Source organism: Triturus cristatus, chromosome 5_2 (genome assembly GCF_964204655.1).
Source record: "Triturus cristatus chromosome 5_2, aTriCri1.1, whole genome shotgun sequence".
NCBI lineage: Eukaryota > Metazoa > Chordata > Amphibia > Caudata > Salamandridae > Triturus > Triturus cristatus.
The window spans coordinates 349,536,496-349,563,438 of NC_140588.1; the positions used below are offsets into that span (position 1 = coordinate 349,536,496).

The 26,943-nt window shown below is 48.9% G+C and overlaps 1 protein-coding gene across 6 annotated transcripts in view; it reads left to right on the forward strand.

Annotated features, from left to right (window-relative positions):
- EXOC2 (exocyst complex component 2) overlaps positions 1-26,943 on the forward strand; it is a 1,204,847-nt gene that overhangs the window by 344,064 nt on the left and 833,840 nt on the right. For all 6 annotated transcript variants that reach the window (XM_085607146.1, XM_085607144.1, XM_085607148.1 and 3 more), the window contains one exon: positions 18,641-18,754. In XM_085607146.1, the coding sequence (XP_085463272.1) occupies positions 18,641-18,754 (114 nt within the window). The remainder of the gene's footprint in view (positions 1-18,640; positions 18,755-26,943) is intronic.

The following is a 26,943-nucleotide window of genomic DNA, read 5'->3' on the forward strand; positions in this document are numbered from 1 at the left end:
GTCATGGGCCTGGATCTTGGCCCCCATCGTTTCTAGCGTTCTGTCCAGGGCATCAAAGCGACCATCGAGGGCCCTGAACCCAGCACGCATCTCCTGCAGCCAGTCCGGGGCTGGGGCACAGGCCGCCGGGTCACTGGACGGGCCCCCGGAGGGGGCCGGCATTTCTGGGCGACGTTCCGCCGGTTGTTCAGGTAGCTTTTCAAGGGCAGCGTTTTCTGCTTTGGGTCCTTACGACCCATGCCCCCACACGGCTGGACCGCAACCAGCTTGTCGCAGTTCTAAGGTGGCTCCAAGCCGGTGAAGAGACTGCACAGGAGGACTGTTCAATCAGCAACTGATCGGGCCAGTGTTACGGGCGATGTAGTGGTCCCCGTGGAATCCAGCCAGTCCCGGCCCCGTTGTATAGCAGTCCCGGGCACCGCCACGAGATGTGCAGCAGCAGGGCGAGGCCTCCACCCCCAGAACCAGGGAGCGCCCTCGCGGGAGCACAGGACCCGAACCAAGCAGCGGGGCAGTCCGGTGGGGCAGTAGCCGACGTGGCCAGAAGGCGCAGGGAGGGGGAGAGGGAGAGCCGGCCGCAGAACACAGGAGCCACCAAGCGAGGGCCCAAGGAAAGGGGCAGAGGCAGCCCGGGCGCTCGGCCCGGCGCGGAGTCCCTCCAACCCACCCCCGCCGCCAACAAGCCGACCCGCCACCCCCCCCAGGCCCACCGGCCGTGTTAGCCCGGGGCCCCCGGGAGGAGACCACGAGAAAGGCCGCGACCGCAGCACAGAGCAAAGCCCCAGGGCCCGGCCAGGCCCAGGCCAGCAGCGGCACGGGTAGCAGAGCAGACCCCCACCAGTCCGCACCCCGGCGCTCAATACCCCCACCCTAGCTCCCCCCGGGTACCTGTTACTCAGCCGGCCGCCGCCTCCGCACTCCCGTCCTCGGCCGCCGATTCAGGCCGCCATCTTGGGCCTCAGGTCCGGGAGCCCTCGTCGTCCGCCGGTCGTCCCGGGGGAAGTCGGGCCAGATTTTTATCCAGGAGCGCCCCGGGGCTGCAGGAGAGTCAGTGTCGGGGCCGGGCACCCAGTGCCCGCATCAGGATGTCGGGAACAGCAGTGTAAATGCTGAGCCGGCGGCGGAGCTTCAACGCCGCGCGGCCATCTTAGCTCGCGGCTTGGCCACGCTAAAAAAATGAAACACACCTTCACCTTTGGCTTGCAGTAAAATGTAAAAGAAAATTAGTCATTTAATATAGTTTTAGTAGAATAGTATGGATGTTTCCCAGCAGGCATGTGTACTTGTAACAGCTGTAGTAACCCATTTTAGTCTTAATGCATATCATGGGAAAATATGATTTTTATTGGTGCAAACAATGGTACTAAGGATTGTGCAAAAGTTGGTCGCACACTGCTCGTCACACCAGCAAGTTGCCCCAAAGGACTGTGGTAAATGTAGTGGCGACGGCGGGTACGCCTATGCCACGATGTAAAAAGAACAGTATGTGTTGCGTTAGCCATCCCTGGACACGTGTTTCGAGGTAGTTGCCTCTCGTCAGCAGGGAGCAGGTCAGTGTAAAGGGGTGCCGTGTGGACTGCCAAAATGTAATTAAAAACAGGTCCAGTACCTCTCATGGCGCGCAGGTGCAGATCCAAGGCTCGTCAGCCCGTTGGCTCAAGGGAGCCGTAATAAATTGTGCAAAAGTTGGTCGCACATTGCTCGTCACACCAGCAAGTTGCCCCAAAGGACTGTGGTAAATGTAGTGGCGACGGCAGGTACGCCTATGCCACGATGTGTAAAAAGAACAGTATGTGTTGCGTTAGCCATCCCTGGACACGTGTTTCGAGGTAGTTGCCTCTCGTCAGCAGGGAGCAGGTCAGTGTAAAGGGGTGCCGTGTGGACTGCCAAAATGTAATTAAAAACAGGTCAAGTACCTCTCATGGCGCGCAGGTGCAGATCCAAGGCTCGTCAGCCCGTTGGCTCAAGGGAGCCGTAATAAATTGTGCAAAAGTTGGTCGCACACTGCTCGTCACACCAGCAAGTTGCCCCAAAGGACTGTGGTAAATGTAGTGGCGACGGCGGGTACGCCTATGCCACGATGTGTAAAAAGAACAGTATGTGTTGCGTTAGCCATCCCTGGACACGTGTTTCGAGGTAGTTGCCTCTCGTCAGCAGGGAGCAGGTCAGTGTAAAGGGGTGCCGTGTGGACTGCCAAAATGTAATTAAAAACAGGTCAAGTACCTCTCATGGCGCGCAGGTGCAGATCCAAGGCTCGTCAGCCCGTTGGCTCAAGGGAGCCGTAATAAATTGTGCAAAAGTTGGTCGCACACTGCTCGTCACACCAGCAAGTTGCCCCAAAGGACTGTGGTAAATGTAGTGGCGACGGCGGGTACGCCTATGCCACGATGTGTAAAAAGAACAGTATGTGTTGCGTTAGCCATCCCTGGACACGTGTTTCGTCGGTAGTTGCCTCTCGTCAGCAGGCAGGTCAGTGTAAAGGGGTGCCGTGTGGACTGCCAAAATGTAATTAAAAACAGGTCAAGTACCTCTCATGGCGCGCAGGTGCAGATCCAAGGCTCGTCAGCCCGTTGGCTCAAGGAAGCTGTAATAAATTGTGCAAAAGTTGGTCGCACACTGCTCGTCACACCAGCAAGTTGCCCCAAAGGACTGTGGTAAATGTAGTGGCGACGGCGGGTACGCCTATGCCACGATGTGTAAAAAGAACAGTATGTGTTGCGTTAGCCATCCCTGGACAGGTGTTTCAAGGTAGTTGCCTCTCGTCAGCAGGGAGCAGGTCAGTGTAAAGGGGTGCCGTGTGGACTGCCAAAATGTAATTAAAAACAGGTCAAGTACCTCTCATGGCGCGCAGGTGCAGATCCAAGGCTCGTCAGCCCGTTGGCTCAAGGGAGCCGTAATAAATTGTGCAAAAGTTGGTCGCACACTGCTCGTCACACCAGCAAGTTGCCCCAAAGGACTGTGGTAAATGTAGTGGCGACGGCGGGTACGCCTATGCCACGATGTGTAAAAAGAACAGTATGTGTTGCGTTAGCCATCCCTGGACACGTGTTTCGAGGTAGTTACCTCTCGTCAGCAGGGAGCAGGTCAGTGTAAAGGGGTGCCGTGTGGACTGCCAAAATGTAATTAAAAACAGGTCAAGTAGAGGAGCCTAGCGCGCATCCAAGATGGTCGCGTGAGCACAGGGCTCCCCGGACCCTTGCCGCTCCTCGGAATTTATCCTGAAACTATCCTGACTTGGTTGACGGAATCTGGAAGGCGAATTCTGGCTGAGCGTGGATCTTCTTTCAGAAATCAAATCGGACCTGGGAATCCTGATTTACGGTGGTTGGAACTTTCGAGGCCCAATCGATGGCTGTGCCCGGTGAGAGGGTGACCTGTGGAGCCGGGTTGTAATTGAACAACAGCGGCAGCGGATCTGTGCCAGGGGCCGCTCCATTACTTTCGGTTTCACTTTTGGATCCCTGAGGAGCTGGAGGTCGTCACTGATTGGAGCGGCTGGGTGTTCATCTCCGCTGGATGCCCTTGTCTCCGCTTGCCACCAGTGTGTCCGTGGATTTTTGTTTCTTCGCCCGGCCGCACAACGGTACCTGGTGCGGCTTCTGACTGAGTGACCGGCACCCCCCTTGACGCTGGGCCGGCGGTTCCCGTTGGTGAGCGTGGTTCTCATGGGTTGCAGGTGAGGCCCCGAGGGTCGTAAGACTAAGACATCCCTCCGCGGGGGTCCGGTCCAGACGAACAACATGGATCGCTATACTCAAGGAAGAGGGTCCCCTGGAGCGGCTGGAGCCCCCTCGGACGAGGCTGGTGGTGGCTCGACCATGCCCTCGGATCCGTCCCTGCAGGACATTATGGGCGCCATCAACGGCATCAAGGAGACTATTGCTACGCAATACGAGGCCTTGGCCCGTAAAATCGACACGGTGGCTATTGATGTCGCACTGATTCGGGCGGATCTCTCGAAGACCAACGAGAGGGTCCAATCGCTTGAGGTGCGGACGTCCACCCTGGTTACGGATGTGTCGGACCAGCGGGCCACTCTCGGCGACCTCAAGTCGGCCAACGATCTGATGGCCCGGCGGCTGGAGGACTTTGAGGGACGGGCCCGCCGCAATAACGTCCGAGTCGTGGGCGTCCCGGAGTCCTCCGACAACCACCCGGTGGATCTCCTGGTGGAAGAGCTCATCCTCAAGCATCTTGCCCCCGCCGGCCTGAGTAAGTTCTTTGCCGTGGAGCGGGCCCATCGGGTTCCGGGCGGTCGGCCGCGGCCCGGGGCCCCCCCGAGGCCCATTGTTGCCAAACTTTTCTATTACAGAGACCGAGATGTGATTTTGCAGGCCTCGCGGGCCCACGGCCCGGTCCGCCATGAGAATGCGTCTATTAACTTTTTCCCGGACTTCACCCAACTTGTCCAGAAGCAAAGGATGGGCTTCCAAGGGGTAAAGCGTCGCCTCCGCGACCTGGGCCTCAAGTACTCCATGCTTTTTCCTGCTAGGCTCAGAGTGGAGCACGAAGATCGGACACTCTTTTTTGACTCTCCCGTGACTGTGAGTGACTGGCTTGACTCGTTGCCGGGCCGCGGGGACCGGCCTGGGCCCTCTCCTGGTACCGAGGGTGGCGGGTCTCCCTCGGAGTGACTTTGGTCCTTGATTTTGCCATTCTGTACTGTTCGGCTGGGTTTGACTTCTCTATTGCATTTTGTTTCATTATGATCTATGTGGGGGGCGACTGGGGACGGGTCCCTCTCCTCCTCCGGGGTCTTTCCGTAGAATGGGGTTTATGGGGCGACAGGCACACTGCAAGTTGGGGTGGTTTTTTGGGTCGCAGGGGTGCAGGGTGGGGGGAGTTGGTAGTTGGGGGGGGTTGGGGGGTTTTGATTTGTGTGTTTTGTTTTTCATGCGAGGCTTTTGTTCTGTTCTTGTCTTGGGCGTTGCGCTAACTGCTGGGGGACTCTTGATCGATTGGGGGGGATGGGGGGAGACGGGTTGAGGTTGATGTCATGGAACGTCAATGGATTGGGGGACCGTATCAAACGGGGTGTTGTGCTGCAGTACCTGCGAAGTATGTCACCTGATGTGGTGTTTTTACAGGAGACGCATCTGGTGGGTAACGTTTGTCATGCCATCAACAGGGGGGGGTACCGACTCGTTGCCCATTCTGGTTTCACCACTGGCTCTAGAGGGGTTGGCATTCTCCTGCGATCTTCACTTCCGCTGGAGATCACCAGGGTAGTCCCGGACGACAGAGGGCGCTATGTGGCTCTGACTGGGCGGTGGGAGGGGCAGTCCCTTTCCCTGGTCTCTGTCTATGTCCCCCCGGGCCTCCAGAACTCCACCTTTTCAGATATGGGTCGAATGCTGCTTGAGCTTCCTGATAGTCTTCTGCTTATGGGTGGGGATTTCAATTCGGTGGTCTCGGGCGACCGGGATCGCCACCCGCCCAGGGCCCTCCCTGCTGCGCAGGGGTGGCTTGGCGGATTCATGGAGACCTTCGGTCTGGTTGATTGCTGGAGGTTAATGCATCCTACACAGTGTCAGTACACCTTTCATTCGGGGGCGCATGGGAGTCTCTCCAGATTGGATTACTTTCTTATGCCCGCGGCCCAGACTGCTCGGATTCGAGGGGTTAAGCATTTGGCCCGGGGTATCTCTGATCATTCCCCACTGTGGTTGCTCTTTGACACTGGGACGCGGTCTGCTGGGCGGATCGCTCCTATTAACCCTTGGTACCTGCGGAACCCCACGATCCGCTATAGTCTGGTCAAGTCGATTGACCAATACTTCCTTGAGAATGATGGGTCGGTGATGTCCGCAGTGTCCCTGTGGGAGGCCTTTAAGACAGTAATCCGTGGGCATGCCCTATCCCAGATTGTGGCGGCTAAGAAGGTTAAGACGGAGGAGGTGGAGAAGCTGGAGACCGACATCTTGGGGTTGGAGGCGGCCTTGGAGACGGGTGTCTCGCCGGATGGGCTACATGCCCTCAGCCTGAAACAGTTAGAATATAAGTCCCTTGTCACAGACGCTGCCCGGACCATGTATAGGGAGCAGCAGGGTAGGTTGTATGATGCTGGGGACAAGGCTGGTAAATTGATTGCGTGGCTGGATAGGAAGGAGAGAGTGAATCGTGTGGTCCCAGAGCTCCGGGCTGCAGATGGAGCGTGTGTGACTGAGCCTGGCGAGATTGTGGAGTGCTTTGCTGACCACCTCCGGACGGTGTATTCCCCGGTGTCTGACAGAGATGAAGACGACTCTCGTCTTCTACTACGGGATATTGTCCTGCCCGGCTTATCCGTCGAGGACCGTGAGCGGTTGGATGCCCCCTTGGCCGTCGACGAGATTGCTGCCGCGATTGGCTCCCTTCGCTCGGGCAAAGCCATGGGCCCTAATGGCCTGCCGATCGAACTATACAAACTACGCCCGGATAAAATCGCGCCCTTCCTTCGTCGTATGTTTCAGGAGTCGAACGAGAGGGGTTCCCTTCCCGCCGACCAGCGTCTGGCGACTATAGTCGTGATTCCTAAGGAGGGTAAACCACGTGACCGCTGTGCTTCATATAGGCCTATCTCCCTCTTAAACACAGAACCCAAAATTTTGGCTAAAGTCCTCGCCAACCGCTTGCTGAGCGTTATCTGTGATCTGATTCATCCGGATCAAAGAGGCTTCATCCCCCACCGTAATACCGCTCTTAATCTGCGGCGTCTGCACGGTGTCCTAGCTAGGGCGAAATACTTTTCGGAACCAGCCGTATTGGTCTCATTGGACGCCACCATGGCTTTTGATACCATCGAGTGGCCTTTCCTCTGGGCGGTCTTGGAGAAGTTTGGCTTTGGGGAGGGATTTCGGAGCTGGGTGAGGCTTCTTTATGCCGGACCAGTGGCTCAGGTGGTTGTCAATGGGCGGGCTTCCAGGCCCTTTGCTCTCGGGAGGGGCACTAGGCAGGGGTGCCCGTTGCCCCCTCTGCTTTTTGCTCTGGCCTTGGAGCCGCTCGCCGCCTGGCTCCGCTGGGAGCCCTCTATTAGGGGGATCCGGTGGGCTCCGGGCTTCGAGGATCGGGTCTCGCTGTACGCGGATGATATCCTTCTGTACCTCACCTCGCCGCGACAGTCACTCAATGTTCTCTTTGATGTCCTCACCTCCTTTGGGAAAAACTCGGGCTTGACAATTAACTGGTCCAAATCTTGTGTATACCCTCTCTCCGGTGGCCCTCCCGTCTTGCCGCCTCTACTTCCTATCCAAATGTCCTCATCCGGCTTTAAGTACCTGGGGGTGTATGTTTCGTTGGACCCGGCGGTCCGCTATGAGCAGAACCTCCTGTCTCCACTCCGACGTTTGAGGGTGGATGTGGCGCGTTGGTGTAGGTTGCCCCTGTCTCCGCTTGGTCGCACGGCCCTGTTCAAAATGATGTCCCTTCCCAGATTTCTATACGCACTACAGAACTCATTTGATGTCATCCCGGTGGCCTACTTTCGGGAGGTGGAGAGCTTGCAGAGGAGACTGGTCTGGGACGGGCGGGCGCGTATCGCTCTGGCAAAGCTTACTCTTCCCTGGTACGACGGGGGCATCGCGCTTCCTGACATTAGACGGTATTACTGGGCCTCTCAACTGTCGGCAATTAACCATGCCACGTATGCTCCTGGTCTGAACCCGGCGTATGAGATGGATACATTCCTGCTTCCCGGCGGTAATTACAACAGAGCGCTTTATTCCCGATCTGCTGGTGGTACCCTCACGGGCCCTACCAAGATTGCGGTAAGGGTGTGGAAGGCGGCGAATGTTGCGATGGGGTGGGGTGAGCGTTTAACGTGTGCTACTCCCCTGTTTGCCTCAGACCGCCTGGGGAGCCTCTGGACTACGAAAGGCTTTGAGCACTGGGACACGATCGGTATTAGCAGAGTGGGGGATATGTGGGTCAAGGGCGCGGTCAAGACCTTTGCGGCGCTCCGAAGCGAGTATGATCTTAGTGAGAGGGAGTTTTTTCGTTACGCCCAGGTTCGGCATGCCCTGCTCTCGGTCTTTGGGGAAGGGTCCACGGTCCCTGTTTCTTCGCCCCTCGAGGACCGCATACTCGATGGTCACGTTCCCAATAGTACTATCTCCTTGATATATAAAAAGTTGATAAACAACCGGGCTGACCTCTTGGTGCGTCTACGGGAGACGTGGACGGGGGATGGAGTTGAGTTGGACGACGAGGACTGGCAGTCCGCGCTGTCATCTCCTAAGGAGGTGGCCATCCCGGCCCGTCTCCGGTTGGTCCAGCTTAAGATCCTCCATCGCGTTTACGTTACGGGCCCCCGTTTGGTCTCGATGGGGTTTTCTGAGGACGGGCTCTGTAAGCGTGGCTGTGGGCACAGTGCCACCTTTCTTCACATCCTGTGGGAGTGCCGCGAAGTGGTGGAATACTGGCGTCAGGTGCATGAGGTTATGGGGAGAGTCACCGGGGTCGCGCTGTTGCCGGAGGTGCGTCGTTGTGTTTTGAATGTGTGGGAGCCCAATGACTATAATGCTGCCCAGACGCGGTGGGGTTCCCTGGGGAACATGATAGCAAAGAGGGACATAGCGCAGCTTTGGGGTTCGCAGCGGGCCCCCACCGTGTCTGTCTGGAAGGAGAACATGGACTGGTGCATGTTTAGGGAAAAGACTGTTTATGTGGCTCGTGGTAAGCCCGGGGCTTGGAACAGAATCTGGGGGCAGTGGAATGTGTATCGTGGAAGTATTTGTGCTCCCCCCCTGATGGAAACGTCTGATGTAGCCATGTCCCCCTGATCCTTGATGGTTCCTTACTTATCTGGCACATGAGTATAGATTTGTATTCCCGTCTCTCCCCCCCCCCACCCTACCTCCTGGTTTCCCTGTTTTTGACTGCCATCGGGTGGTCGGATATGGACGTGCCCCTGCTGTGGCCTGACGCCCATCTTATGTTTTCTTGCCTCGCCCTTGTTTTAAGTTGTTATTTATGTTAAAAGGGTGTATCCTGATTTCCTCTATGTGCAGTATGCTCTTCTGTATTATGCGGGTCCCCGGTGGGCCAGTCATTTTATTGCACTGTGTGATCTCTCACCTACTAGCGGCCGGCCCTGATGGTTGTAGGCCCGTGATTGTAATTTTCTTTCTGCACAATAAAATTTTCACAAAAAAAAAAAAAACAAAAAAAAAAAACAGGTCAAGTACCTCTCATGGCGCGCAGGTGCAGAGCCAAGGCTCGTCAGCCCGTTGGCTCAAGGGAGCCGTAATAAATTGTGCAAAAGTTGGTCGCACACTGCTCGTCACACCAGCAAGTTGCCCCAAAGGACTGTGGTAAATGTAGTGGCGACGGCGGGTACGCCTATGCCACGATGTGTAAAAAGAACAGTATGGTACTAAGGATGACTAAAAGCAAAAAAAGGACATAGAATTGACAGAAAATAGCATTATCAATAAAAAGTATTGGCCATGTAACAAAGATTCACCTATTTACTCCTGCCAGGATTTCACAAAAGTGTTTTTACAATAATTTTCAGCCACGCTCAAGGGGTGGATGTTGGTGTTCCAAGGTGGGGTTTGCTGTACAGGTTTTGAAGCACAAACACAAATGTAGGCTATCCCAAAGTTAGATCTCACCTCTTTCAACCCTTGAATTGGTCAGACATTTACTTCAACCAGTGGTTGGAGTAAGTGCCCTTCCAAGATGTGAAGAAGAACTGATGACCCGCAGATTTGCTGAGGCTGTTTGGTAAGTGCACTCTCTACACTGAAAAATGTTTACTCCATGGACAAAACAAAAAAGCGTACTTTCACACAGGTGGGTCTTGTTTTCCCTCTGTGGACTTTTATGCCATGTATGAATGCATGCCGGTGGAATAGGAAGCCACAGGAATAGTCAAATACCATTCCCAGTATCATGCCTTGAAACCTGCACATGGCAAAGCTTTTTACGTATCCTACTGGGAATGTTGCTGAATTGGAGAAAACATTAAACTAATACGTTGAGATGGAGATGTCAATCTTTGCTAAAAGGAAAAGGAGCTGGATTCTTGGAAAAGTGAATCAAAAGATGAAAATCTCAGGTCGACCTCCAAGTAGAAAATTTAACTTTTTCAAGCACCTACAAACAATCTACATGCCACCTACCTCTATGGAGATTCAAAAATCTGTGTTGATGGTTTCTCTGTCGACCAGTAGGTTATCTACAAAACTCACCACTTCAAAAAGTGCCATGCTGACAAAGCCATAATGGGCCACAGCAGACTTAAGCAACTCTGGGTCCCCCAATCAAAGTAATATAAACAACAAAAGAGTGTGCCTTCTATCAAGAAGAGCGAGCATGAAGAATCTTTCTAGATTCTTTAAAAGCCCTCACTCACCAACCTAGTTGTGACATGCTTCATCATAGGGCCCCACCAGGAGAGGCCGAGTGCCTCCCCGGTGTGCTGCGACGCCAGAATTACTGCGGAGCTGCATTTTGTGGTGAAAAGTGTAATGGAGTGATTAAAAGTGTCTAGATTGTGTCCAAAGAAAATTTTATTAAATGGCCAATCAGACACACTAAAAGCAGGGTGTGGGAAGGAAGAGCTGGATAGATTGTTCAGCTATTTCCCATGGAGTGGGGTCGACATTTTTCTGCCCTGGTGGTATAATTTACGAGTCCGGTGATGCCTCAGCCTGAGCCATATCCATCTTTTCCAGGCCCAGGTCAAGATCCAATGCATTATCTTAATGCTATGTATGGGGTCTTCTCCAGAGCCTGGTACCCCTCTGGTGCACCTTCGGGTCCCATGGGTCCTATGGCTTTCAGTTTGGGAGTTCCCCAAGCTTATCCTCAGGCTCCCTTCATGCCATTTTTTCCAGCGACGCCGTCTTGGCATCTACCGGCGCCGAGGACATCGACGCCTATTCCTTCTTCACCGACGCCGACTCGGCCTCGTATGATGTCCCTTTTGATCCGCGCACGACGCCGGCGCCATCGGATTCGGTTACGGCGCCGCCGAATCCTGCTGTGAGGATCAGATCTAGGAGGGAGGCCCAAAGGGTACTGGAGGAACAGAGGTACCAGATGGAGGAAGTGGAAGAAGGTGAGCTGATGGAGTCGGACGATCTATTTTAAGAATTGAAGGAGGCTAGTGGCCTGGATTTGTCGCCTGAATGGGAGATTACTCCTCCTGCTGATGCTCCTTCAAAGGATGTGGCTCCCTACCACTCTGTTATTAAGAAGGCGGCTGAGCTTCTGGATCTGCAGTTGCCATCTGCAGAATTTAAACCAAGCATCCTTACAGATGTTCTACACTCTCCTTCCTCTGCATCGGAGCCTTTGCTCCCTTTTAATGATGCCATTATTGAGCCGGTAATGGAGGTTTGGCGTAAGCCCTTCTCTGCTCCTGCAGTTTCTAAGGTTATTGCAAGGAGGTATAGGGCGCTCCAGGGGACCCAGACTTTTTAACATCTCATCCTTCTCCGGAGAGTCTGGTGGTTCAGGCTGCCTGTTGCAAAAGATCTACAGGTGCTTTTCCCCAAGTCCTGAGTGACAGGGATGCGAAAAAGTTAGACCAGTCGGCTAAGAAAGTCTTCTCTTCTGCCAGTATGGCTCTAAAATCGACAAATGCCACCTGTCTTTTGGGCCGATATATCCATGCTCTTATGGATTCAGCAAAACAACTGGCCCCAAAACTGTCGGAAGAAGATAGACTGAACTTTGAGGTACTGTCGGATACCCAGGCGGCTGCACGTCAGGTAATCCAAAGTGGCTTGGATACAGCTGATTCTGTCGCAAGGATTATGGGCTCTTCTCTTGCCACGACAAGGAGTGCGTGGCTCAAATCATCCGAGTTCTCCCCTGATGTGCAGGCAACACTCCTGGATTTGCCTTTTGATGGCTCTGGTCTTTTTGGCAAAAAAGCGGATGCTGCGCTCAAAACATTTAAGGAGAGTAAGGCCACGGCTAAATCTTTGGGCCTTCAATCTCAGACCTAGGGGCTCGTTCAGGAGGTACAGGGGCTTTGGAAGGTCATCCTTTCGTTCATACAGACAGCCCCAGCAGCAGCAGCAACAGCAGCAGAACACTCTGTATAAGAGCTACAGAGGCAGAGGTCGCACTCGAGGTCGACAGCTCTCCTCCTCCTCCTCTTCCTCTTCCACTGCAAAGCAGCCCTAGATCCACCATTCTGGATCATGCTGGTCCTGTGGGGGGCCGGCTTACCCATTTTCTACAAGATTGGGAATCGGTTACTACAGACCTTTTGGGTTCTAGATCTTGTAGAAAATGGATACGCCCTTCCCTTTCGGAAATTCCCTCCAAATTACCCTCCTTGCCAAGGTGTTTGCTCAGAGGACCTTGCCATTAGTAAAAAAAGGTGCGATAGAGGTGTTTCCAGAGCAGGAAAGGGGTCAGGGATGCTACTCCCGGTAGTTCCTGATTCCGAAGAAGGACGGCAGGCTGCGTCCAATCCTGGACCTCAGGATCTTGAATCTTTTTCTGAAGCAAGGGAAGTTCAAGATGCTCACCCTTGCGCAGGTTCTTCAAGCGCTGCATCAGGAGGACTGGATGGTGTTGATCGACTTGCAGGATGCGTATTTCCACATCCCCATCCTGAAGTCACACAGGAAGTATCTCCGGTTTACGGTAGGGTTGCAACATTATCAGTTTGCGGTCCTCCCGTTTGTTCTTACTACTGCACCTCGAGTCTTCACCAAGGTGATGGCATTGGTGGCAGCCCATCTCAGAAGAGCGGTGATTCCAGTTTTCCCCTATTTGGACGACTGGCTGATCAAAGCAGAGTCGCCAGAGACAGTGCTTCATCATCTGCAGGATACAACTCAGCTGTTGTACAGATTGGGTTTTTCGATAAACGTACCCAAATCCCACCTGGTGCCCTCTCAGCACAAGCTGTTCATAGGGGCGGTACTGGACATTACTGTGTGTCGAGCATTCCCACCTCCACAAAGGATTCTCGACATACAGGAAATGATTCCCTTGCTTTACAATGGAGTGGTCGTTCCAGTCCTGAAGGTCCTTCGCCTGCTCGGTCTGTTCGCCTCCTGCATTCTGTTGGTCAACCATGCACGCTGGCACATGAGGGCCCTCCAGTGGTGCCTCCACAGGCAGTGGTATCAGCACAAGGGAGATCTCAGGGAGTCTGTGAGCATCTCCAGAGAAGCTGCAGCGGATCTGTCTTGGTGGAGTGTGGAGGGCAATCTGTCGCAAGGAAAGCCCTTCCATCTACCTCTATCGGTGGCCACAGTGATAACGGATGCATCCACTTTAGGGTGGGTTGCGCATCTGGGGGATCTGGAGATCAAGGGTCTTTGGTCTCCAGAGGAAAGGTTGCTTCACATCAACCTTTTGGAATTGCGGGCGATACGTTTGGCACTCGAGGCCTTCCTCCCTTCCCTTCACGGTCAGTCGGTTCAAGTCTTGATGGATAACACTACCGCGATGTGGTATGTCAACAAGCAGGGAGGAGTGGGGTTGCATTGTCTCTGCAGAGAGGCTCTGCGTCTCTGGTCCTGGGCTCAGGATCAGCAGATTTGTCTGATGGCAAATCATTTGGCCGGGGTTCTGAACGTGCGTGCAGACAGTCTGTTCTCCGCCGACCACGAGTGGAGGCTACATCCGGAGGTGGTTCGTCACGTCTTTCGGACGTGGGGAACTCCTCGGGTGGACCTGTTTGTCACTCACGAGAACGCTCACTGCCCGTCATTCTGCAGTCTCCAGTATCCGATGCAGGGAGCGATGGGGGATGCGTTTCAGTTGAGATGGAGCACTCAACTCCTTTACGCGTTTCCCCCCCATACCCTTAATTCCTCGAGTTCTGAGGAAGATTCGCCAAGACCGGGCCCAAGTCATTTTGATCTTCCCGGACTGGCCAAGAAGGGTGTGGTGTACAGATCTTCTCCACCTCTCCTCGTGCCCTCCGTCTCCCTCTGAGGGCAGACCTCCTCTCGGAGTTGCAGGGGCAGGTTCTACATCCCCACCTCCAGAGCTTACACCTTCATGCCTGGAGATTGAACAGGGCAACCTGAATTCTTTTTCTCTCCCGCCGGATGTGGTAGATGTACTTTTGTCTGCCAGACGTCATTCCACTAAATCTATCTATTCCTATAGGTGGTGCAAGTTTGTTCTTTGATGCAGAGAGAAATCTATTGACCCTTTGAGGGCTCGTTTATCTGACATTCTTCAGTTTGCCTTGTCTCTTGCTCAGCAAGGCTTTGCTATAGTCACTGTAAAGGGATATCTTTCGGCCTTGTCGGCTTTCCTTTGCTTGCCGGAACAGCCGTCTTTGTTCAAATCTCCTATTGTTTTACGATTTCTGAAAGGCCTTACAAACAAGTTTCCTCCTACTCCTTTTATTGTGCCTCAATGGGATTTAAATCTTGTCTTAACTTACCTGATGGGTTCTCCTTTCGAGCCCTTACACAAGTGTCCCTTGAGACTGTTGTCTTTCAAAACGGTTTTTCTCATTGCGATCACCTCGGCAAGGAGGGTAAGTGAGCTTCAAGCTCTGAGTTCAAAACCCCCGTTCTTGACCATTCATGCTGAAAGAATGGCTCTCAGGACCAGGGCTGCTTTTCTGACTAAGGTGGTAACTCCTTTCCATCTGGGGCAGTCCATTACCCTCCCTGCCTTCTATCCTCCCCCTCACCCTTCCAAGGAGGAGGAGAGACTTCATCGCTTGGACCCTAAGAGGGCGGTGAGCTTCTACCTGGATAGGACTAAAGACTTTCGAGTGGACGACCAGCTCTTCGTGGGCTTTGTTGGCTACAGGAAAGGCAGAGCGGTGCACAAGCGCACCCTTTCCAGATGGATTGTCTTGTGCATCAAGATATGCTACTCTTTAGCCGGTAAGGAACCTCCAGAGGTTTTAAGGGCTCATTCTACTAGAGCTAAGTCTTCTACGTCTGCCTTGTCTAGAGGTGTTCCTGTGGAGGACATTTGTAGGGTGGCAACTTGGGCCTCCCTCCACACTTTCGCGAAGCATTATTGCTTGGATTCCGAGGTGACGAGGGACGGACACTTTGCTCGTTCCGTCCTTCAGGACTTTCTGGTATAGAAGGGTGGACACCCTCCTCCGGGAGTGGGACTGCTGTGGGAATCTTTTCACAAGGTGAGGAATCCACTGGCAGATGTATCCATCAGAAGAACAAGTTACTTACCTTCGGTAACGCTTTTTCTGGTGGATACAGTATCTGCCTGTGGATTCCTCACTGACCCACCCACCTCCCCGTTGTCCACCCTTGTATACCTACAATTCTAATGATGGTGTTTCAAAATGTATTTGTTACTGTCAAAGTCAGTGTGTTATTTCTTTTGCCTTCATATATGATCTCCACACTGTGTGTTGCTTTGTAGATTATGTACTGTGTATACTGTGTATATATTGCTGTTAGTCCGTCCGTGTGCCTCGAAGGCACGGAAAAAAGGGCGGAACTGATGTCATCACGTCGACGAGGTCTTCTTATGGAGCCGGTGACGTCAGCGGAGTCGCGAGCGGAGCCGTGTCTCTGTGACGTCGTCTTTGACCTCATCGGCATGGACTGCTTCAAAAGTTTCCGAATGTTGCTGGCGCTGGGGATATTCACAAGGTGAGGAATCCACAGGCAGATACTGTATCCACCAGAAAAAGCGTTACCGACGGTAAGTAACTTGTTCTTTTGTTGCTAGAAAAGCTGCCGCAATCTTCAAATTAGGACAGATAGAGGAGAAATGCTTTCTCTGGATTTAGTAAATAAGTCATATGAAGACTTTTACTCCTGCTTCCCTACTGATGGAGAACATTCTGTAGAGTCTGTGCTCAGGACCCATTTTTTTCATTTTCCCTATCTCAAGGAACTCTGACTATCCCACACCTAATGTAGACTGAATGTGAACTACTGTTGCTGGGCCTCAGATCTGTTTGGTTCCATCTCCACTCGCTTGAAATGCAGCACAATATGAATCTTTGCTGCCGTTTTGCTTGATCAGATGGGCTCTGTGTCACTCACTGCGCTCTTCGTCCTTGCCGATTTACGTCTCTTTCAGAACCCTTTTCAATCTGCTTTTAAGTTCCCCTGATATTGTCATTGCTTTGGATATTAAATCATAAAACAAACTCATGTGATCAGTTCCTACTCCAAAATGTAGATCTACTTAGTCATCTGTTTGTTAAATATTAGTGTTTTGAAGGGTTTATTTATAATTATGGGCTATAAAGCCTTTACTGTCTCTTTAAAATAAAAATGTTTTTGTAAACAAATGTTGACGGAAGAGTCCCGCTTGACATTCATTTACTAAATATTAATTGACATGTTTCCGTACTCACATGCTCAAGCTTTCAACTTTAACATGTGAGCGCTTCTATTGTTTCCCTTGCTACAGCCGTATTTTGAGGGCTGAACAAAGCAAACACAAGGAGATGATGGACGGAGCACTGAAACTTTTCAGACACTCGTCCCCAGTCACAGATCTGGGTTGAATCCAGCCTGGCTGATGAGGGGTGAAATCCCGAGTCCGTTCCTAGAATACTTGTTTCCAGTCCAGGGAGGACCTGGCCTGGCAGTTCCGGCTGGACTGTTCCCATTGGGCACAGAGTCAAGACTGATTTGCATATGGCTGGGTCCAAACTGGAATGGCACGGTGAACAAAGAAATGATGGATTTAGGCCCAGATCTCTGTACTGGGGTGGATGTATGACATTGTTCTGCATTCTGTCCATCAATTGTTCTTATGCATTTGTCACTCCGAGTGGGAGGGGTATGCCGAGACGTGGGTCCTGTGCTCTTCATGCCACTGGATTCAAGCTATCCTGGCTGATGCGGGGTGAAACCTGAAGCCGGGCCTAGGTAGCTTGTTTCCAGTCCAGGGAGGACATGGCCTGGCAGTTCCGGCTGGACTGTTCCCATTGGGCACAGGGTCAAGACTGATTTGCATATGGCTGGGTCCAAACTGGAATGACATGGTGAGTAAAAAAACGATGGATTTAGGCCCAGATCTCTGTACTGCAGTGGATGTATGACATTGTTCTGCATTCTGTCAATCAATTGTTCTTTTTGCACGCATATTTTGAGGGGTAGCTGAATTCAGCTAATTCTACTTTTGTTGTTTTTTGTGAGGAAGAGCGAGCATATTTGCAGCCGAATATCCATGGCTGATCTAATATTCTCGGCTTGCTTTTCCTGCGTAGAACTTGAATGTAGGAAATATTGCAAAGCAGTTGATGGTATTGAGTAACAGTTGATGCAGAACAGCACACCATAGGACTGTATTGTGCTTGTTATAAAAATATACTTTGTTTTATGATACAAAAGATTAGTTACTTTCAGGCCCAATTATCATGCCCTCCATCACAAACCTATGAACCTTTGTTACTGAAGAACAACATTCAGGTTCAATCCAGAATTTTGAAAAAATATTACTATACATTGCCAAATGTTATAAATTGATAATTGATGGTAGGGACAAACGGTATGTTCACTATCTCCATGCTATGTTAAGTTATGTTTTGTTGTTCTGAATTATTTGACTTGCATTCTGCTATTGGTATTGCCTTGTATGGCCATTCAGTTCAATATCCTATTGCTGGGTTTTGTAGATTCTATTAAAACCCAGAGTCTGTGAGTTGTAGTAATCTGTAGTTAGTGTGAAGATATTTGTTGTTACTTTAATATGTTATAGGTTGGGTTGGGTTGGGTGTAGGCCGAGATCTGGCCAGCTGCTTACTTGCTAACTGGTTTATTTAGCTTGTGTGTGAAGTATCTGGAGGGATTATGTGCTGTGTAGAGCTCCACTATCAATCTCCTAACTTGACCCATACTGTTGTGGGGTAGTATTTAGTGATGGTGTGGCTAGACTGATATCAACCTAAATAGTATATCTGTACTTGGTTGGATATGTGGTAGTTGTTGTGTCAAATATGTTGTTTGGGTAGGCTGTGTATGTTAATGGTGAAGTCACCAACTCTAGGCCTTTTGCACTGTTGTTCACTTGTACAGAATTCGATCTAATGTTAATTTCAGGAGACTCTTAGCTTGGAGTATTGTTGGGGGCTTTATGATTGTCTTTTTGAACTGTGCTGCATGCATGCATGTTCTATGATTATTATTGAACTAACTTACTACGTGGAGCTTTACAAGTAAAGATAATTGGCATTCTGGCAATTAAAGGTAAACATTGCAAATTGCAGCCATTACATGAAGAGGTTTTAGATGATAAAAAGGCAGAGATGTAGTAGTCTGAAAATTTCTCTTTCTGATTAAACTTTACTAGTCGCAGTCCGCTTTATAGGTCCTCGTCCATGCACTGTATGTTACATAAGGTATATTTATGTTATTGTGTTTATCCCTTGAAAGAGACTCTGCATGACAGTGTAGATCTTCTATACAGGAGCCATTTGATTACATTTTCCTAGATTGGATTGCATTGCCATGATGAAACAGGCAGGGTTCTAAGTATAGAATAACATGTTTTCCTCATTTTAATTTCAACCATCGTGTCGGTGTTTTCAACCCCCAATTAGCTAACTTCCCAGGAGCAACTGATATTGAAGAACTATTTGGCTTATTTATTTACATAAACCTATGATCTACAGTATATGTGGCCTCTTTGTGATGTGTAAACGTCCTTGATATAGAGGAACCTTTCTGTTTTTGAAAAATGGAAATTACAAAATAACATAAAAAAATATTTTTCTTTATTGCAGGGGAAAGGTTCCACAGAAAGATTTAGAAACCCTGTTTCATGGAATGAGTGAAGATTTTACAAGTGAAAATTTCTCTGCTACTTGGTACCTGATAGAAAATCACTCCTCCACAAGGTTAGTCAAAGTTTGTTGCAACAGCTAAAGTTCATGCTTTTTAAAAATAAATAAACCTACTGCTTTTGATGTTTGTGAGTTCCATGTTATTTTACTCTCATGCATGTATTTTCATACTTATATTTGAGATTTTCTTAGAATATAGTTTTTATTGAAATGGCATAGGATTTATAATGTACACAATGATCTCCTTGATTGACACCTTACTTCCCACCTTACACACGAGAGAAAGCATAAACAGGCAGAGTTCATCCACTGGGAACTCCTCAGTTAATTGAGATAGGGCTTTGTAAATAAATGCTCACAATTTTGGCAAACAATAGAAATGAGGCACAGTGATTTAATGGGCTGTGCGCAAAATTGCGCAGTTCAAATCGCGCTGGTCAAATTCATAAGGTCAGACTGTGAGCATTCTTCATGATAGTAAATGTATTATGAATTTATTTACAGTAACATTTTGTAAATTCACCTCCATGCTTTAGAATAAATATGCTCCTCTTCCTGACTAGTTTGCAAGAAACCAAGGTAAGGAGAGACATAGCAAAATCATACTTCAGCATATCAAAGACGCTAGTTTAATCAGACCTCTGGCATAAATAACATGTTTTTTAAGGCCTTTGGTTGGTGAGATGCCATCATACATGCAAGACACCAAACATGTCCTAAACATTTTAATGGAACTACTTTCTGATGTAGAAAAACATTATTTGGTCAGCTTTGATGTGGAATCATTATATACTAATATTCCTCAGGAGGAACGTACTGTAGAAGCTTTACTTCAGGAACAAAGAGGAGATGATAAGACTACAACTTCCTTCACAATGGAACCTCCCTTTTTGGATCTACTTCTGTACCCAAAAGATAGATACATAAAATTGGAACTGTACTAGAAATCGATGGCACGTAACTCTTCACTATGAAATGACAGTTTCCATCTGAGAGTCTATAGGAATTGCTCTAAGTTGGAAACATTTGAGACATTCCACTGAACTAAGCAGGAACGTGTTACAGAAAAATGTCTGTCTTTGCTTGGTTTGCAAAGCTGCAAAAAGAGTAAGAAACAATCATAGAGATGCACTTCTTGAAAATCATTAGAAACCCATATCAAATAGATTGGTATGTGTAAGTACCTTCAATCACTTGGCCACTACTATCAAAAAGGCAGTTAAAAAGAATTTGCAGGTTCTTATGACTTTATGGTAATATGGATTTGGAGAGACCAATGTTAGCCTTTAAGTGGGGCCGAAATTTGAAAGATATGATGGTACATGGTATACCCAAAACAACCAGTAGAGATGTCCAAGACCCCCTTTGAGCCCTTCTGAAGATCAGGAACCATTTTCTATGTGGCTCATGTCATATCACTTTACTCAACATAACACAAAAATTGACTTCGGTTTGACCACTCCATGAGAACTCAAATACCATACCAACTGTAAAACCAGTGTCGTGTTCTATTTGATTCAATGGTCCTTCTAACTTATGTTGCATAGAAATGGCCTCTCAAAAGTGAGGGTGAGAATCGAATCATAGAACATCTGATAAAGACTTATAGCCACAGATTATTTACCTTAGAATTTTCGATAGGCGCCAGTCTAGATCTGGAAATGTTTCATGAGCAGTACCCCTGCATGTTATTGCATCATCTTGATGGACTTGGAGTCAGCATTTAAAACTGATGTTTTAATGTTTCCCCTGCCGTTTCCCCCCCCTTTAAAAACAAAAATCCATGTTTTGCAGTTGAAGTAAACGTATGGGCCGTAATGGGGTACTAATGCATGTCTGGACAACTAGAAATAACAGAAACTCATTTTTTACTTCTCACTGGACACTGCGCCTGCTTTGCCAAAAGTATGATCATAGGTATGCCCTATTAAAAAATCCTGTTTTATCACTGATATGCGGGAATTAAAATCTTTGCCCCAATCCCTTAAATACCAGCACTCCTCCCAGTACACGGTGATGACGAGCAGAGGCACTGCCCTCGTCTGTCTCTCCCAACACTCTACCACAACCTCCCACACCAACATTTCCACTCATTTCCACTGAGTCACCGAATAAAAACGCAGCCAGTGCAAAATGATTTGCCTGTTCCTAAGGGATGAGGACTTGAACTTGCGGTCATAAAGAGATCACTGCGGCAGGTACTCTTCACACTGAGTTATCTGTCCAGCTGGCCTCGTGCCTTAACATTATTCTCAAACTCAGTCTTTCTGTATTTTCACCTCTGGTGGAAACATATCTGCATCAACAAATTCGAAACTTGATGTACGGATTAAATAAAGAACAGTAAAGCAGGCACATTACTCTACTGCCAGGGCAAAACAATCATTGCAATGCAATACGACTCGCATTTACTCGAGTTTACACCATTGGCATTGTAAATGACAATGCCTTTTAGTTATGTTTTAAAAATCATAAAAGGCATTGTCATTTACAATGCCAATAGCTCAAACTTGCTTAAATGCAAGACCTATTGCATTGCAAATGCTGGTTTTTCTTCCCATTTTGTGCACATCTTTGTCTACAGTCTTGTGTCCAGATGGTGAGTGTGCCAAGAGCCACCAGAGGTGGTGAGTTTGTCAGACAGATAGACGAAGGTGCTGGTTGTGATAGCTTTGTAAATTATACAGATAATTTTATAGATGGTGGGGGCTGGCAAGGGGAGCCAGTTGAGTTCCCCAAAAATGGGGGTGACCTGATCATATCAATTATGGCCCTAAAGAAGGCCTTCTGCGTTTTGTAGGATGTCTTTAAGGGAGGCCAGGGGGTGTGGTTAACTGTCATCCAAAATGGTTACATAGCTCTTTCACATTATCATGGAGTCCAAACAGGTATTTCACTTCCTTAAGTACATATCCTTGTGGAGTAGCCATAATGATAAAGAAAATCATAAGTTTCAGACTTGCGCTTACGTGCACAGACACTCATGGCAGAATATTGATGGTTATGAGAGTACTGCACTTCACCACGGTTACTTTGATTAATACCTTTCCCCCTAATGTAGACAACCCAGACGTTTAGGGTGTGGCCGAGGTCTGTAGGCATCCGTTGGAGTGGTCTTATGGAGTGTTGATTTTAACTTAGCCATAGAAGGATGACTGATGTAATCTATTTACTGCGCACTCTGTATGATAAAGATCCTAAATAACTCAACCTCAACCTATGCGCCAAACTTACCTGTGGCACTTCCCATCCTATGGCCTCATGTACACTATGATCCGAGCCGAGATGCAGACTGCCATAGTTGAGTTCTTTGAAATAAATGTGGAATTATTGGCTCTGCTGTCTACAACACAGGAGCCATTTAAAGTGTTTACAAGTGTTTACAAGGGGATACACAATTGACAAACATTCCAAAGTACTAACGGTGCTGCAAACTCAACTTGAGAAATTAGAGCGAACTCTAATGGGGTTAACAGATAAATAAGCGAAAGAGTATGATTTCAAACACCTTAAAGCGTTGAACAAGAACTGGTTTCCTTTAAAGGAGTAATTGTAAAGAATGTAGGTTTCTGGGCAAGAAGACAGTTGCTCGTAAGTATGGCGCAGGGCAGAGGTCCAGTAAAATGTTGGTATGGCTACTAAAACATGATCATAAGCACACAGTGGCCTATGCCCTGAAAGCTGCCTATGGTGCACTGGTAATGGGTAATGACACTATCCTCCATGCTTAAAGGTCACGCTATGCAGACTCCTAAATGCACAAATCCACCATATGCCCTAAGAAAATCGAACATTACTCCAGTATTGGAACTTTCATAGATTCACATACCTGAATCATTCCCCGTCGTCGAGATGGGAGTCCCCGGTATATAAAAAAAGCACTGCTTAAATCAGTACAAAGCAGAAAAAAAGGCCTAGGCCCATTTCAGTTTTGTAGCCTATAAGTAGTTTTGTAAAAGAGGCCAAAAATAATCCTTGAACCAATAAGAACCCTTCACCCTCTAGAATCCGCCTGAGAGAACCTTAGACCTTTAGATTTTCTACCACACATTGTGCTAGGGAGTCTCCTCTGAGCTCTGCTCAGTTTTTTCTTGTTAATTAGTGATTTTGGGCAGTATTCTTATCTTTCATCTCAGATTTCATGTGCAGGATTCTTCTTTGGTACTGGTTGGTGATCACTCTGACTTTATAATACCAGGAAAGGAGAAAAAGGGTCTGTTTTGAGCCTGTGTTACCTGCTCCAAGAAGAGGCTTTATACTGATGACCCTCATGAGGACTGTATTTATTGCCTATATCCAGACCCATCAAGCAAAGGACTGCAAGGTATGTCGTACCTTTTCTAGTAAAACCTTAAAGGACTGTGAGGGACGTCTTTTGATATGGCTTTAAAAGCTAAAAGCCAGAAAGGAGGTGATTTCTAGTGACAGTGATGAGGCATCCTCTTCCTCATCCAGAAGGTCCCATAAAATAAGATCACCACTTGCTCATTCTTCTGAGGAGTGTCCAGGAAAGGCCCTAAAAAAGACCACTCCAGGGTCTCATGGGCGCAGTCCCTCAAAATCTCCTCAGAGACATGAAAAAGAGAGGAAGGGACATGCTTTGGGGAATAAAACTGCTAAAAAGACAAGTTCTGAGCCGCCTAAGACACGCCCTCAGGTTAGGCACTCCATCAAAAAGCCTATTTCAGTGCCTCCTGAAGTAAAAACGTCGATGAAATTCTCATTGTCGACAGAACAGTCGACGAATAAACCATCTATGTCGTCGTCGACGAAGGTTGAGATTCGCCTGCTACCAAAGAAGGTCTCCACGTCGGAGTTGGGAGCTCCATCGACTAAGTCACCACCGGCGAAGATTTTATCACCGCCGACGACTATTTTGACGCTGGTATCATCAACGACGGCGTCTACGACAATACGGTGTCGACGACTGAGACGACGACGGCCCTGATTGTGGGGTCATCGATGACAACAACAGTAACCATTCCGTCAACGGCGGCTAGACCATTTCTGATGGTTTCCACGTTACCGCCGACGGCTGCAACTTCGCTGACAGTGTCGTCGGCGATCTCGTCGACCGGCTCGTTGAGGGGAAAAAACACCAGACAGGTCAGAAAGCACTAGGGAAAGGAGAATTATGCCTGAAATCACATCTCCTAGCAAAGTTACGCCTCTTTTGCTATCTCACCTGCTAGAATCAATCAATAAGTCAGGGTTTTATAAAGCGCTCTACTCACCCGTGAGGGTCTCAAGGCGCTGGAGGGGGGGGCATGCAGCTCTGGATCAGTCGAAGAGCCAGGTCTTGAGGCTCTTCCTGAAGGTGTGCAAAGTAGGGGAGTGTCTGTTGACTGGGAGCTCATTCCAGGTCTTTGCTGCGACGTAGGAGAAGGCTCTTCCGCCTGCTCTGGTTCTGCAGATGCGTGGGGTCTCTGCCAGGGTGAGGTCAGCGGAGCGGAGGTTCCTTTTGGGTACGTGGAAGGAGACTCTCTCGTTGAGGTATTTGGGTCCGATGTTGTGGAGGGATTTGAAGAGCAGGATTCTGAGGAAGAAGACGAAGTGCCTTATGGCTATGCAAGTAGCCATTTCATGTGAAAATTACACAAAAGTGGCACCTGGGTTCACAAAACATTACATTGTGCTGTTTGGGACAGGAAAACCATGCATGTCCATTTATTGAAGAAAAGTAAAGAAACTGACTTATTGTAACCTACTTGTGCAACTGTGTTAGGCATTAGAGGATGTAGCCTTAGGGCAAGAGTGGTCGACCTGGAAACTGGGGAACCGGGTTCGAGTCTCGGCAACGACGCTCAACATCCTGTGATTCTGGCTAAATCACTTAATCTCACCGTGCCTAACAAAAAATTAATGTGTCCATCTGTAACGAAACTGGTGCTCATGTAAAGCGCTCTGATACCTGATATCTTCAGGTCTAGTTTGCGCTAGATAAAACTAAACAGACCTACAATTCATGTTGGCTGACTACAGGAAGAGATTTCCACTAGCTTCTGTATCTTAAGAAATGCCATTAGCAGTTCCTCGCCCACGATCTATACCATCTACTCCGATGTGGAGCCAAGCTGTGCTGGCGGAACCCTTACAGAGATCACCTCCACCAATCCCTTAACAGGATCTGGTTACTACAGACGACGACCAAGAGGAGGGAGAAATTACAGATCCTAATAGAGAATGGAATGACACCTCATTCCCACGCCCTCTTCTCCCTCTCCGGGACCAGTTGACTCAACACCAGAGGTTATTGATGGATTTTATAACTTACTGGAAAGAGCTGCAAAAAGATTTGACCTATCTATGCCAGCTATACAGATGGAGTGTTTTTTATATGATTTTAAGGAGCCATATAGGAAGTCGGTGAGGGCCATCCCGATAGTAAGTCACGTATGGGAGTAAGGACTTAAGGTCATGATAACACCAGCGACAGTAACACCAGTACTGTCTAGGTTGGAAAAGAAGTACAAGGCCCCAGAGGACGCTCCAACCTGTTTGGTGGGCCATCCCAAACCGGATTTCGTTATTTCCCAAGCAGCTCAAAGGAAATCCAAAAATCCATCAGCACCCATTACAACACCGCCTGATAGAGAAAGGCAGGCGCCTAGATAAGGCCAGTAAGCGTTTCTCCTCAATGTCCGCTCTGTTGGTCTGAGCGGCTAATGCCCTTGCCATATTGGACAGATATGAAAGACAGATGTGGTGTGACCTGGTTCCGTATATGGATCATCTTCCAGAGGAAAGTAGAACAGAGGTAAAGAACATTCTCCAGGAGGGAGAGAGAGATTCTATAGAAGTAATAGATTGTGCAATGGATATCGCAACTAAAGCTTTCAGATCACTGGGGGGTGCAGCGGTTTTGCGCTGTCCAGGATGGCTACGAGGAACATCATTTAGACTGGAGGTCCAAAATAAGATCCTGGACCTTCCTTTCGATGGAGAGGCTTTATTTGGAAAGCATATAGATGATGTGATGCAGGCTATCAAGAAAGATACCGATACAGCGAAGGCTCTAGAGACACTGAATTATCGGAAAGTGCCCTTTAGAGGAGCCAGAGCAAGAGGCCTTCCATCTTACAGAGGAGGATACCAACAATACCGATACCCCTCTTACGCTACATCTTCCCAACCATACCATCAGCAGTATGTTCAACGACAGCAACAGTCAGGGGCATACTCTGGATCTACCCCAGAGGAAAAACAGGTCATTGGGGAAGACACCTCAACGCGTCAATGATCAGCTTCAGGCTCCAGCTATTTTTATTCCCTTCTCTCCAGAAGTACCCCTGGGAGGACAAATTTCTTTTCATCTTTACCAATGGCAGAAAATAACCACGGGCCGATGGGTACTTAATCTAATACAATTTAGCCATACATTGGAGTTTCTTCAGATCCCTCCTTGTACACCTCCGGGATGCCAGGAAGTCAAACATCTACATCTTATGCGCTTGGAGATTCTTACAATGCTCCATAAAGGAACAATAGAACCGATACCAATCTCCCAGTGGGGGAAGGGATTTTATTCCCGTTTCTTTCTGATTCGCAAGAACTTTTGTCAATAGCGTCCTATCCTGGATCTGAGAGCTCTAAATACTTATCTAAAAAAACAGTCCTTCTGGATGGTTTCCCTTCAGGACATTCTGCTACTCCTAAACCCAGGAGATCATATGACCACCTTAGACTTACAAGATACATATTTTCACATCCCCATCCATCCCTCCCACAGGCAGTACCTTTGATTTGTCGTTGCCGGAAGCCATTACCAGTTCAAGGTGCTGCTGTTTGGCCTCAAGTCCACCCCAAGGATTTTCACAAAATGTCTGGCTCCAGTGGCAGCTGTTCTGAGGAAACAAAGGCATCAGGTATTTCAGTACCTGAACGACTGGTTGATCAAAGCATCTTCACATGCAGCTGCTCTGTCATCCACAAAATGTCTGGCTCCAGTGGCAGCTGTTCTGAGGAAACAAAGGCATCAGGTATTTCAGTACCTGAACGACTGGTTGATCAAAGCATCTTCACATGCAGCTGCTCTGTCATCCACTGTGGCATGCACAAGACTGTTTGCCATATTAGGCCTGACTCTGAACAAGGAGAAATCTTCTCTCCATCCTTCCAAGAGCATTACGTTCTTGGGTGAAATTCTGGACACCACAATAAATAGGGCGTTCCCTTCTATCGAGTGACAGCAGAAGCTAATCTCTCTGTCCCAAGCATTCGCAAGAAGAAAGTCACTTTCAGTA